At 47.2% G+C, this 14,708-nt stretch overlaps 1 protein-coding gene across 3 annotated transcripts in view; it reads right to left on the minus strand.

Moving 5' to 3' along the window:
* Positions 1-14,708, minus strand: part of nav3 (neuron navigator 3) — an 89,590-nt gene that overhangs the window by 17,532 nt on the left and 57,350 nt on the right. For all 3 annotated transcript variants that reach the window (XM_088406280.1, XM_088406279.1, XM_088406278.1), the window contains exons 11-16: positions 13,480-13,890; positions 12,466-12,585; positions 4,211-4,334; positions 3,249-3,546; positions 2,087-2,792; positions 507-929 (exon numbers count right to left, since the gene is read on the minus strand). In XM_088406280.1, the coding sequence (XP_088262406.1) occupies positions 507-929; positions 2,087-2,792; positions 3,249-3,546; positions 4,211-4,334; positions 12,466-12,585; positions 13,480-13,890 (2,082 nt within the window). The remainder of the gene's footprint in view (positions 1-506; positions 930-2,086; positions 2,793-3,248; positions 3,547-4,210; positions 4,335-12,465; positions 12,586-13,479; positions 13,891-14,708) is intronic.

Genomic DNA, 14,708 nt, shown 5'->3' on the forward strand with positions numbered 1-14,708 from the left:
TGAAGCAACATTGCTGAATTGTTGCACTTGTTTGCAGAAACAAAACTAAACAAAAATACTTAAGCCATGCAGCCGTGCCTTAGTTTTAGCTTTAGTTTTAAAGGTGTTTATTTGAAAAAAGGTTGAGAATCACCGGCGTAAACCTTTTTTTTTTTTTTTTTTTGGAGAGGAGCAAAACAGAGCTATGCACAGAATTTGACAGCTGACTTCCCCACTAGCCCGTCGCATAACGGTAATTATTATACATAAGAATAAGGCCGATATAAAAATGCGCATCTGTGTGTCAAAACTCGGCTTCCTCGGATGAAATGAATGAATAAACATTTTAATTTACCGTTTATAGGACGCGCCCATACGTTCGGCCTTAATTTGAGGGAAAAAAACGCGCGTCACACAATTGGGGAACCTAAAACGCGTTTTGGTTTCCGTCCGCATGGACTCATTCGGTGCCACGGTCGATTCTCGCGAAGGAGGAGACGCGAGCGAGCGAGCGAGCCCGATCTTACCCCTCGGAAAGGGTGGACTTGACACTGGCGGTTCTCGCCACCTTGGGCCCGTGGTGGGGCAAATCAATGGACTCAGAACTGGTGTGCAGACTGCTCATGCTCTGACAGCTCAGCGTGTCCTTGCTGCCGGTGGACGAGCCGCAGGCAGGCCAGGGCCGAGCGTTGGACGGCAGCGAGAGGCCGGAGGCCGGGCTGGAGGCCGGCGAGTCGCCGCACGGGAGGTCGGGCCCTTTGCCGTACAGCGGGCTGCTGCCGCCGCTCAGCCCGCCGGCGCTGCCCAGGCTCCCCGTGCCCGAGGAGGGCGAGTCCAGGCTGGCCTGCCTGGCCAGGGTACCGTGCGGGCTGCCCAGGATTGAGGGGCATTTGCCAGAGTCGGGCGTGCCCGGGGAGCTGGCCTTGCTGCTGGCTTTGGTGCCAAACAATCTGGGGGTAGATAGGCGGGGGTCGTCATTTACAAAGAGCTTCCTCATCCCTCCCCCACATAACTAACACAGGCGGGCAACCCCGCCCCCCTCACGCGGTCCGTCGGTGTATTTTTGCCCAAACCCCCGCCGCCGCCGCCAGAGGGCCACATTTGACTTTATTATGAGAGAGGGGTCCGTCATTCGTCAGGTGCTGGTCATACTACTTCTTTTTTCTGTTCTATTATTTACAATAAAAGTTAACACCATGTCTGTGGTTCTGCAGGTACAGTGCAATTGAAACAACGCGGTAATATAAGTGTAACAAGCAAACAAAGCCAGCTAAGGGGAACAGTGCCCGCCTCTGATAACCAACACACATCTGCTCTTGAAAAAACCCAATTTGGCCCGTCTGAGTCCACGTACGCTCCTCGGCACGCGCTGAAGCAATCACGCTAAATCAACAGGTGGGAGCATCTTATAATGACATGCAGATGATATTAAAAAAAAAAAAGAAGCCGCTTGACAGATAGAATGGGGCGGACATATTGGGGCATGCGTGTTTGAAATGAGCGTCGAGGAAGCGAAAGCCCGTTCCTTCTTCACAGAGGGAGCAATAGATTCTATCGCAGGAGTTCTATTTAATGGATACGTCTTCAAGTGATTTTTCTACTCTGTTACCAGAATAATATGATATCCATCCATTCATCTCAAATATTAGTATCACACACACCGCCATCATTTCATTTCCACCAAATTCGAGAGGAAAATTTCCACAAACCTTGCACGAAAATTGCAGCATGCAAAGTCCAACTAAATCAACGTCTCTCATCTTACTCCAACTTTCATCCAGGTGTAACTGCTCAACCCTGCCGTCTCTGCTTACCGCGGAGACAAAAGTCTACTGGAGGCAATTAACTTCAAAGCGGTGACTTGTTGACTCTATTTCGCCATCCCATGCCCCTTCATCCAGGCTTAACTGCTCAACCCTCCCCTCTCTGCTTACTGCGAGGAGCAAAGTCTACCGGAAGCAATTAACTTCAAAGAGGTGACTTGTTGACTCTATTTTGCCAGCTCACGCCTACATGTAAGTATACTTCAACGCAGGTTTAATTCCAACTGGTGGAAAAACGGATAACAGCGCAATGAGGGAGGCGCAAACGTTTTGGAGTGTCTGACCTGCGGAAGGTTGGGGAGGCAATGTCCGGGTACTTGGAGCCCGGCTGCCTGAGGCCTGTCTGACCCGTTGAAGAGGAGGTGGGGCTGGACTTGGGCGAAGTGGACATCCCCGGATCCTGCTCCGTCACTTTCTCCTTGTCCGTCTGGTTGACGTTGACGGGGCTGGAGCGGTCGGAGCCCACCTTCCCGGCGTCCCTGCGCTTGGCCGCCCCCGCGCCGGCGGACTTGCCACTGACGTTGGAGTCGATGCTGCTGGAGCTGGAGCGGTGGCCGCCGCGCCCCGCCGCCGTCCCGCTGGACGATTTGGCCGGTCTGGGTAGAGAGCGGTACTGGAGGGACACTTTGGAACCCCCGCAACTGAGCAGGACGCCGTCGTCCTGAGGCTGGGAGCCATCCAGGCTGGTCTTTCGCACGCCACTGATGCCCGCGCCTTTGCCCAGGGCGGCCGATGATTTAGGCGCCTTGCCCAAGGTGGCGGAGCCGCTGGCGAGCGTGGCGCCGCTTGAGGTGATTAGGGTCCCGCTAGGACCGGGGATCTTCTTGAATCCAAAAGAGCCGGTGGCGGGCGGGCGTCCAATACCGGGCGGGGGTTTCTTGCCTTCATCCCCGCTGCTCTTACCGGCGTCGGAGGGCGAGCGTTGGATGCCCGACGAGCCCTTGGAGGGCACCTTGCCTTTGTCTGAAACCTTGGCATCGTCCGTCTTGCCTGTCGATTTGCATAAAGCGTATTTTGCACAAATTCAGAAACGCATCAGCAGGATTTCAGCCAACTCGTCAACTCGTGGACAATAGCCAAAATGAATAACTGCTGAATTGGCCCAAAACTCAAAAAGCAACGGAAAACTCTTTTAAGGCAAAACATGTGAAAAGTCGACTCAGCCCTGTCCAAAGGTCAGAATTTGTCATACAGATTACTTACAAAATTATTTTGTTCCGGGAGTAATTTAGTATTGAGAATCTTTCACAAATAGAGAGGCTTTTTACATGTAAATAGCCTAATCCGTTCCAAGCCCCCCCAAATAATCCTAAACCATTTAAATGAATATTATTAAATGATAAAAATGCATCAAAACGGTAACAAATGCATATTAGAATTACATTAGTGCGTGGTAATCAAAATTTACCATGTAACGAATATTAAATAAAGTTACCAGACAGTTACCTGCTGTTTTGTGCGAAGTACTTTTGGTCCTGGGCGGCGTAATGCCAACCTGGGCTGTCATGCCCCGTCTCAGCGAACCAGTCTGCGTTATCTGCGCCAAAGTCGCGGCCTTTTGACCCGCGTCCTCGTACTGGCCCGCGGCTTGGGAAGACGACGAGGAAGGCTTCCAGCGGGAGGAGCCGCCATTGGGGTCCATGCCGGCGTCGAGTTCCTCTTCCACCTTTTTCAGGTCCTCGGCTCCCACCCAGCTGCTGCTCACCTCCTGATCGCCATGCTTGGACTTACTGGCTCTCTGGGACTGTAGAAAGCAAAACAATAAACGCACGTGGAGAATTTCCCTGCAAACTTACATTATCAACCATAATGTAAGCTATACGGTCTTAAATGCACCAGTGATGGCGATTGAACCGGAAAAAGCGGCATATTTAGATGAGGTAGAAAATTCAGCCTCTGAATGATCTATCCATCACTCTGAAACCGTAAGGCAGGTAGGTAGGCGACGCAAAGCAAACAAAGAAGAAGCGAGGTGTGAAGTCAGAGCTATCTTTGGACTGACCAGCTCTCCTCCTTTGGGATGCTGGTGCACAAACACACCTCCACAAACAAACACGCAACGGAGATCACCGCTCCACTTTCCTTGACAGATGGCCATGCCGTTTCCCTAGCAACGCCCGAGCGTCTTCAATGAGTGCTAAGGAAGACTTGGCAGAACAAAGCAACAAAAAAACAAAAAAAAATAAAACCCCTGGGGAGAGCGGGAAGCCTGCATCGTATTCCCTCGCGAGCTGCTTCTCTGGTTTTTATTTTTCGTTGCGGAAGGATGATTGAAACGCCGAAAGTTTGGACGCACGCGTCGTGGATAGAAATACGCAGATAACGACGCGTCGTGTTGTCATTGCGGTGACATTTAGCGCCGCGCAAATTATTCGGAAATCCGTGCGGCGCAAATGTCGCCTGCTCACCTGGGCGCCCTTGCTTTTGCGCGATGAGCCGACCGACGAGTAGGCGGGCGTGTTCAGATCGTCGGTGCTGATGTTGTCCAAGGTGTCGCTCAGGCCGCTGCTCACTGAGCTGCTGTCGTCCCAACTGCAGGGAGGAGAGAAAGGACGCATCGGTTTGGATCAGCGCTTCTCGATTATCTTCGGCAAAGCCCCCACCCGGGAAAGAAAAAAAAACTCACTGCACTAACGCTAAAGAAGATTATCATCCATAAAAGTTGTATTTATTCCTAAAATATATCGAGCAATCTAATTTAACTTTCAAAAACTGTTAACTACTTTTTACAATGTTTATACAGGTTACAGGTTAGTCTAAATCGGAAAAAAAACAACCAATTGCATTAAAGTGCCCGAATAAAAAATGATGCCAATCCTTATTTTATTGCGATTACACTTCAAAGCCTGGGGTCATCCGTGCCCCCCATGGCATCATCTAGCCAATCAGCTGGGATAAGCACCAGCAAGCCTGTGACCCTTTGTCAGGCGAAACGACTGTAAATGTGCAAGCAAAATGACAGCTCGCACAACAAATCAAATCACACTGAAACAATCCAGGATTGACTTGAGAACATCGGTCCCCAAATAACTCCCAATAAACGTATTTTCAGAGCGACTGACGGCAAACACGCCCTAACAATCAAAATCGAGTTCAAAGAATGGGAAAACAACTTCCAGAAAAGTAATTACACAGCGCAGTCAAGTCATTTCAGGCTCGCCATCTATAACCCATCAGAGACTGACGAGGGAAGTGCAAGGCTGAGAATAAGACAATAATTGCTTTTCTTTCTTTCTTTTTTTTTTTAAGAAAGCAAAAGAAAAGAATGTGTGCAGGCTGGAAAGAGAAAACTGTTGCATTCAAGTCGTATATATTTTGAAGAATTCAATAGTTCAGTACCTGAAAATAAGAAATAACGAGCGCATGCTGATCTGATTTGACCAAAAGTGACAATTCAGAGAATAAAAGCTTTTAATAAAAGCTGTTGTTGTTGTTGAGAGTTCGGTTGAGATTCTTTTGGGTCCTTCATCAAGTCCATTGTCTCTTTTCAAGACATCCTTTCATGATATTGCTTCTGTTTTAAGACATAGAGAAGCCTTCGCTGGGAGCGGATGCGACGGCCATGTTGAAGTGCGCTCTGACTCGTCCTCCTCCGAGACAACACTTCAATAGGTGATTGACACAAAAGGCCAGATGGGGCCACACGGACTGCCCCGAATTTGACACAAACCGGTCTATCGTGACACGGTTTGCCAAGAGAATACAACAAAGCACGTAGCACTTTTTGCACCAAAGCATCTGAAGAAAAGAGAATATGTAGCAGAGCAGCTAATTGACATTTTTTCCCCCAAAGATGCTAATAGTTAGACAGACTCTCTCTCCAAGGGTGGCCTCACTCATACAAAGCCAAAAATCTTTTTTTTTTCTGCTAGAGGGACTAGTCACTGCTGTTGCTAATGTGATTAAAAAGCACTTCATGGTTAAATGTTGCTTGATTAGCATAACGAGTCACAGCGAACGCCCCTCGCAGTCATTAAGGCGTAGTTAAAGGCTTTTGCTCCACTTTGTTGGCAAAATTCAATAAACTGCATTTAAACACAACAAATATTACAACTGACGCATATTTGAACTCTTTGTGTCATGGATGAGAATTCTCGTCTTTAAAATCGTAATAAAAATGATAAATAACAGAATTCTCGTCAAATACATTTTTTTTTTTTTTACAGAGGGTGGTTGACACCCTTGACTAGTGATATCTAATATTATTCCAGTTGAGCAGTGTAGTGATAACTGTGACCATTGGATGGCACTGTTGCCATACATACAACACATTTATTACATACTTGTAATTTTAAGGAATGAAAATCCATTTTATGATAGCACCAAGGTTGCCTTTTTCAATACCGCTTGGCAATGAAAGAGTTAAGGAGAATTCAGGTGAATATCATCAGAAGGATTTTTGATCGTCTCTTTTACTATCATGGTTAAATATTTTATAATTATTTTTTTCCATAAAAAAAATGCAAATTATATAAATAAATGGGAAACATCCTCCCGAGAGCCGGAGCAGACGGGCTGAATATTTCATCGCCCGACTCCTCGGGATCAGCTAAGATGATTCTGACAGAACCTTCCCCCTCCCCCCTTCAGACCGCCACACTTTTCGGAAGTCACGTCATCGCTGGCGAACTCGATAACCTGCCGGCGAAGGCGTGAGTTCTGTGTCAATTATGAACGAAGAGCCGGCAATATCAAGAGGAACGTGTCAAATCCACGTGAAAACGCTTTCCCCATGTCATGATGTTAATTGAAGAAAAACAAGGCCCTTATAGAGCAATTTTCAGCGTGCAACCAGGTGACGACTTGAAATAGGAGGATGTCAGCAGAGCCAAAACGAAAATAAATGAAGTCTCCCCGTGTCCGTTTGCCGATTCAATTCCAAAGCGTTGATTTCCACACGGCGCGAATAAAGCGTTGTGCACCCCGCCGATGCATCGCCGCGTCGCCACTCAGCCATGCAAACATTATCTCATGCAATATTCAGCGAGCTGACTTGGGTCCTTACAGCAGGCGGCGTGCCCGGGATGAAGAAAAACGCCATTAACAGCAAACAAAGGCCAATAACGGCGATTACATCTGATCATGAAGATAAATTTGTTTTTTTTTTTGAGGAGATTGCTTTGGGTAAGGAAGTATATATGAATGTTAAACGACTGAGAATGCCATAGATGGGCTAAGATGGCAGCAAGTCAGATCAAAATATAACAGACATGTTCTTTATCCTTAGCGAAGAACAATTAACATTAGCGTAGCCTACTCACTAAGGCAGTTTAGCATAATGCTAACAAACATTCAAAATGCCATAGATGGGTGCAACATATACACTACTAGTTTAGATTTAATCTGCATTCCTCTGCCTTTTGTTTGTGATAAGGATCATTTTAGGAACATTTTGACACTGTAGGCCTTCCTTGTCCTATCAGGAGAATAGTTGTAAAAGCTGCAGACAAGGCGATGGACAGCAAAGTTTCCCAATAGGATAGCGAGGGGAGCAAGACTGACAACAAACATGACAGAGATCAAGTCCCAGAGAGCTGGGGTGCAACTTGGCAGGGAGAACAAAAATAAATGAAAGGAGAAGGGAATTGGCAGAGAGATTCAGGTAATGTGCGAAAGAAGAAAAGCTCTGGGAGTCATTCATATGAATAATGCCTGACTAATTGAATTTGTTCTCCATATTCCAATTAATGTGCTCTTAATTTGAAAAGTACTTTTCCTGTCAATAAGAAACCTGTTCAAATACACAAAAGACACCAACATCTGGACAAACACACACACACACATGCACACACATAAACAGTGCTCTTTAATATAAACGGAAAGCTCACATCCTCATTTGCCCGCACCGTAATCCGATTTAATGCCGCTGAGCCTGTGCAATTACTCTTCAGAGAAGCCAAAGACACGGTTCTCTAAAGGACTTCACACTTCCTTCTCCCGCCTTTTTAACAGCTGCCAAAGCAAGGCAGCGCGAGACTCCACTTGCTCGGAAAGTGATAAAGGGCAAAACAGACGCAAACACATTATGGAGCATCGATGGGATGTCAGGCCGCCAACGGTGGGTGGCGTCAACTCACCTCCAACGCCGATCTCGTCCTGTCCCCGTCACGCAAGAATCACGCCGAGCTGCGAATCGACCGGGAGTCCGGGGAGCGAATGGGAACCGGAGGAAGAAAGGACTAGCTCGCTGTTCCGCTTTCACCCCCCGCGGCTCCTCCCCTCCCTCCTTCGCCAACCCGGGACGGGCCCGCCAGTTCCTCCGAGGCGCGATCGGACGAGGGTTGATTAAGGGAGGGTGACTATGCGGGATCGAGCCAGAGTAAGGCGGATGACGGCGCCTCTGATGGGAAGTCATCTGATGCATAATAAGTGAGGCGCATCTTGGGATATTATTTATGACTTCCATCTTTGGAGCACCGAGAGGGTTAATGCTACTAATACAGCATATTTTTGGATGAAAGAACGTCTTGGGGGGGGGGGGGGGGGGGGTGGCAGGGGTCTGGGGGGTCAGACAGCCTTCTGTCCTGTAACCGACCACTTGGCGCACAGCCTCCCCAAAAAAACCTCCTTTATTTTTCGGGGATTAGAGGCCACTGTTTGATGAATAGCAGCAGGTTTGAGTCGGAGCGGCGGGGAGCTTGGCGTGCGCCTCGAATCATCAATGAGCAGCCGGCAACGGCAGATCGTCTCCGCGGGCCATGTACTTCACAAAAATGTATGAACGGATTCAAATACATTGTGACACTACCCGATTGGAACTTGACATTGAATTGATCAAGTTTTACGGCTATTGGTCATTATAGAGATGGAAACATTAACATACAAACAAAAAAGCCTGATTCACTTCAGTGGTAGCTTAGGATGTTTAAATAGCAATTGAGTCATCACCACATTTCCCATAAAACACAGTCAGACTGCTGAATTTTTAATACTACAGTAGATTCTGCTTCCGATGAAGTCAGAAGTCAGAATCGGCTTTTGGCTCAAATGGATTTCGTCGGAAATGACGAGAAGCGTTCCAATGACAAGTGGAGGAAATCTCCAGGCTTTTGGATGAAATAGCTGCTTGATGAGCACGTGTGGATGCGGGACGGCGATTCGTCAGAGTGCGCACCTGCTCCAGTCGAGGGCCCCGTTTGCACGGCGACAAAGGCGCAGCTGGGGACTCGGCTGGAGGAGGCAACTTCCTCCAATTTTCCTCACCATTTGCAAAATTGTTTGGAGAGACAGAAAAAAAAACCTTGAGTAAACACCGTTCCGTTTCAGGTGTGACACGAGAGAAGTTTCCCTCCCTCGGCGGCGCTCGGGGCCACACTGAACTACGCGTGAACTTAAAGAGCGCCGATGGTGAGGGAAAGCCGCTCGTCGCCCAAATCTCTTTGCCCGCTTACGGCTCACCTCCACTGTCAGCGTTCTGCTCAGTGACAGTCGTGAGCCTTCTTAGGAATATGTGCATTAAAAAAAATCCACAAATACGCTTTATTTATCTCTGCTGAGTACATTGAGCTAGAGTCAGCACCGGAAATTCTGCACTCTACGGTAGAAGGACAAACGTGTTTGGACGCCTTTCAATCCCAAAGACGTATTTTTACGTTTTTAAGAGACCAGCCATTCTATACCAGGTCATTATTCATAATTTTTTGTCCAGGTTGAAACACTCAAAAGTGAGATATCAGACTAAAACCTCCTCTCATAATTAAGTCAATTTCCTCGCAATTATAGACAATTGTAGACACAAAAGGCATTAGGAGACGTTTCTAAATGATTCCGGTTTTAAAAATGTATTCAACTGATTGAATTGATTGCTTTATTGAAGAGTTGTGAATACTTTCACTATTTAATATCAAATAGAATGAAATTAACACAAATATATCACTTTTTTAATGAATAACCCCTGCAGTCAGGCCACGGACCTCCGGTGGGGCCGCGGACCCCCCTTTGAGAACCACTGTTTTTATATTTACTATTTAATACTGTTACATTCATTTTTTTTTCTACTTAAAGTATAGAAAATGCCTAGCGCTCTTTTAACGATGCAATGTTGTGGAAAATACCGCATCTGACTCACGTCGGGATTAAAATAAAAACAGATTTCACTTTGACTTGTGAAAATAAGAAGCAAGGCAGCATTTTAGCCACAGATGGTCTTAGTCACCTACGTGGCCACCAGTTGTTATTTAGGGATTAAAAAAAAAAAAAGCGCGAAGCATAATGAGTCTCATGGGAGTGAAGTTTATGCACACTTGCTGCCAGGGTGTGTGTGAGTTTATTTTTGCGTGTGTATGTGCGCTTGCCCGATTCGTGATAATAATGGAGGTGGTGGGGGGGTCGGAACAACAACAGTGGAGAAGGAGCTTTGAAAACACTTCAATGCTCAGCAATTCTTCCTCTTTTTGTGATTAGACAGGAATTACAGCATTGCGCTGGATAAACAAATATTGAGCGCGACGCTGCATTTAATATCAAGCTATCACTCAAACACAGCTTGAAATTTAAAAGCATTTCCGTAAGTCACAGTTTTTTTTTTTTTCCCGCCTGCAAAGTAAAGCAGCGTCGGCGCTTGGAATCAGACGAGAGCAAATATTTGTGCTGTAGAAAAGGCAATTCTCAAGTGAACTATAAAGCGTTTTCTTTAAAACAAAAGGGGCTTTTGAATTCATTTAATATTCATTCAGGAAGAGCTGGATGTTTTTTTAGGGTAAATCAGAGGCAAACGGAGGTCAAATCTATTATTTCAGCTAATGTTTTTGATCCAAAAGTAATATTTTCACTCACAAGCAGTTGTGTGGAATCATGCCCTACACGTATGTCACATTAAATAACAATTTACAATCAATTATAAAGCAAATTGGTATGGTAGCCTAACAGCAAAGATTTGTGCTACAGAAAGGTAACTTATCAGTTTTTTTTCTGTCTTCTCGGGCAGGCATGTTGTAAATGTCACCGGATGTGACTTTGAAGGAAAAAGTTCCCTCAAAGTCACCGAACGCGGCATTATTTCCGCTAAAACCCAATCAAGGACGCTGTATCCCGTCCTGGGTGTGAAACCCGGCGAATGATTGCTTAGGAAATGAATTCCCCGCTGAGCCTTGTCATCCGCCAGTGGGAAGTGTCAGCTCAAGCTTCTGACAATCACACATGTCACCGAGGCTGCTTCAAGCCGGCTGCGTTGAAGGAACCGTGTCATTTTGGCCCGCGCGCCCATGGGGGGGAACGAAGGCGGGGGAGTGAAATTCCCACCGGGCTTTTTTCTCACTCGAAAGCGTCTGAAGGCAAAGCAGACGTCAATATTTCTTCATCACGTTCGAGGGCCTCGCGGCGAAAAGTGCTATTTCCCGCGTTTACGGGAAAAACTCGGGAGATAACGCACATGCGCGGCTACGGAGACGGCGGAGACGCTTGGCGGGGGTTCATATTTATTCTCGGCCCATCTGTCTCCTCGCTTGACTGTCAAGCGTGACGGGCCGATGAGCCCGGGACTGACGGGGGCAGGTTAATCAGCTATTCTCAACCTGCCGCCAGGTCTCGCGTGTTTTGACGCATGGCCGCTCGCAGATATGACCCGGCCGACCGACTGACGGCCGCACGAACCGACCGGCTGACGGATGCGACTGGATGTTGTGTTGGCGGGGCGGCGCGAGGGCGTGCGCGTTGCTCAGCCGAAGCGTCGGCTGAGCTGCGAAACAAAATGGATTAGCCGGGAACATACTGACAAAGAAGCCGTGGCTAGGCACTAAGCTGTATATTTCCCACCGTTTACATTTGGATCGCCTAATATTTCGGCTATAGAATGATTATTTAGTCTTTAAACTAGGCATCTGATATTTGCAGTATTTGTAATGCAACCAATCACAGCTAAGGACAATTTAGTATGTCCAATACACCTGCCGTGCATGTTTTTGGAGTGTGGGAGGAACCCACACGGGCTCGGGGAGAACATGCAAACTCAAGGCCGGAGGGAGGTGGATTTGAACTGGGGTCCCTGAATTGTGGGGCGGATGTGTGCTAACCACTGTTCCACCGAATCGCACTCACCTCGTCACTGTGTAATATATTTTTTTTTTTGCATGGGTGCCCTCTTGTGGCATCCGAATGCCAAACAACTAAGTTGAATTGAGGTAAGAGCTTCATTAGTGTCATCCAACAGAAAAAAAGTGCTTAGCCATGAGAGCTTGTGGCAATATAATGAACTACGTGTGTATTTTAGCGATTAACACAGCCATTCACAAAATGAACAACTGAAAAAAGAAGATTTGATATTTAACCTTTGTTTGTATAAAGTTGCCCCTTGACAGATTCCTCATGCCACCTCTCGCACATCACTGAATCAAGTACAGTCTGCTGGATTTGCCCTTGTCTGCACTTGAAAGTAAACACAACAAGCGCCTGGCACGCAAATGCCTTTCAAGTCAAAAAGTGACGGCGCCGAAAACCACCAGACAAAAAGTGTCTTTGTCCTCCCAAACTTCACTTTCTCTAATGGTAAAATTGAATCCAATGAGACAAGTGGGAATCGGCTATTTCGACTTCCTTTTTGTGAGAACACTGAAGAGTTGAAGCGGCAAACGGAGCCGCCGCTTACCGAAAATTGCCGACGATAAAACTCACTATAGGAGGCGGTGGATCGAAAACAAGCATCCCGCCGCGGTTGACGGATTCTTACCTGTCCACGTCCCCTTGGATCTCTTTGCTTCCTCTGTGCGAGATTTCTCGAGAAGAAGGTGCCTCGGTTGCTCGGCCCGCGTTGCGCGCATACAAATGCAGACCTCCATCTGTTAGGTACCTGCACGAGGAAAAGTTTGACTTATTGTTTTTGCGGTCTCACTCACCACACGAGAGAGCAGAACTTGATGAGTGTTCATCAGTATTTACAGTTATACAGATTTTTTTTCCCTCATGTCTAAGTATGTTTACAATCAGCATTGGGATTTGAGCGCCGATATCAATCAGACGCGCCTGATAGGACATGGGAATGATTAGCCGCCGGGCTAATTGAGCCAATTAAATGGCAAATCACCTTTCTGTCATGACGCGCTCAAATAATTTGTCTCCAATCCCATGCATGTTTAACTCCATCAATCAAATGACATCAATCATCCATCAATTTCATGGCAATTACAGGGACAAGCAAACTTTGAAGAAGACACTGGGAAAATGAGAAATGTGATTGGTGTAAGAGCGTAGCGAATATGTTCAAGGACAAAGCATATTTCGAAACTAAAGGCGGATTTCTACCACCAAGTCCAATTTTATATCTGTATATTTTAATGGTGCAATGACTAATCGTCCAATCAATAAAATAATAGGAACCAGTCCTTTTCTTTTCAAATCAAGTGCAAATGGATTGGAACATCTACCTATCCGTGCATAAGTATAATGCAGATAGAACTTGTCAACTACGAGTCCCGCTTTGAAAGTTGACGTGTTTTGACAATCTATGCAATATTTTAGCCTCCTAGTGTTTTTTGTATGCTTTTCCTTTGATCTAAAAGCCGGAGTTGGGTCATAAAAGCATACAAGAATAATTACAAACATTTGCTTTTACTTTGGAAAATGCTATATACATGCTATATTTACATATATAAATGTATGCAACAGTTTTTTTTTTCAAGGGAACAATATTGACAAGTGAGTGAAAGTTAGCATGTGCTAATATGGTTAGCACAATCCATCCTACCCGCTGGTGATCTCATCCATCCGTCCGTTCTTTCCCAGGACGTCCCCATCACTCATGTACCCCGCCACCTCCATCTGCTTCCCTCCTTCCAGCCCTCCTCCTCCTCCTCCTCCTCCCCTCTCACCCTGCTCCGCCCCTCGCGCCCCTGCCGACCTCCTCAGGGGGGCGCTGTACACAAACCTGGAGGGGTCGGAGTGGCCGCCGTAGCGCCCCGCCGCCGCGGCGCCCGCCGCGCCCGCCCTCGGCGCGGGGTAGCCGCCGGGCATGGAGGGGGCTTCGCCCGCCTGGAGACGGGGCGTCTGCGTTTGGCCAAGGCGCCAGGCCATGGGGGAGGAGCGAGTGGCGAGGGCGGGGAGACTCCGCCCGTTGACTTCTGTGGTCACGGTTGTATCAAAAGTGGTCTCCAGTGTGCTGCAAAGACAAAGGAATGGATTCTCACAAATGCTTAAAATGCTAACAAACAAAATTATGAATAGAACGATGACACTCGTGGCCAGCGCTCCTCGTCATTTTTAGCTTATTGAGCGCGTGGCCATGATGCGCGTGACAACTACGCCAATTTCGCCATTTCCGAGTTAAGCTCGTCCTTACGCCTCACGAGGACTGAAATGACACTTTCAAGATGACGACGCCGCCGTATCAGGTGCGCTCCCGTGTGAAGGTCACAGCTCACAGGTGAATAGATGTCAGCAAGCGAGAGAGCTCTCCCTCAGTTAAACCGGTGCGCGACCTTCCGAATGCGCTGCTTCTTCCGGCGTGATAACTCGAAAAGTGCAGGACAAGAAGCAAGACAAGTCTCCCGTGAGACGATGAAGACGCTCCCATACGGCGCTAACATTTGAAGCGCGATTGATGGTCCACCTCGCAGTTTTCAAATTCGGGCTATTAGTACTCCCACATTCTGAAACCACGCCAGTTTGTTCTGAATTATGAGTGAGAATGCTTGGCAACCATTGGTCCAAAACGTCTCCAGCTCGCCCACCAACCGTAATGAGCACAAGCGCGTTAGAAAATAAATGGATGAAACACAACGCAATGACGTAATTACTGTAAAATCGGACTAACCTCCAGTGATAATTACACAAAGCCTCCATCGCGATTAATCAGCTATTGTCACGCACTCAGTATTGTAATGATCCCCCATTTTGCCCGCAGGCGGCGGCGGGGACATAGAAAAACGTGGCTCCAGCTTGGCAAGCAGAAGAAATGTCATTAGTTGGAGACGGCCG

This window comes from Hippichthys cyanospilos, chromosome 22 (genome assembly GCF_059441005.1).
Source record: "Hippichthys cyanospilos isolate Australia breed blue-spotted pipefish chromosome 22, RoL_Hcya_1.0, whole genome shotgun sequence".
In the NCBI taxonomy this organism is placed as follows: Eukaryota; Metazoa; Chordata; class Actinopteri; order Syngnathiformes; family Syngnathidae; genus Hippichthys; species Hippichthys cyanospilos.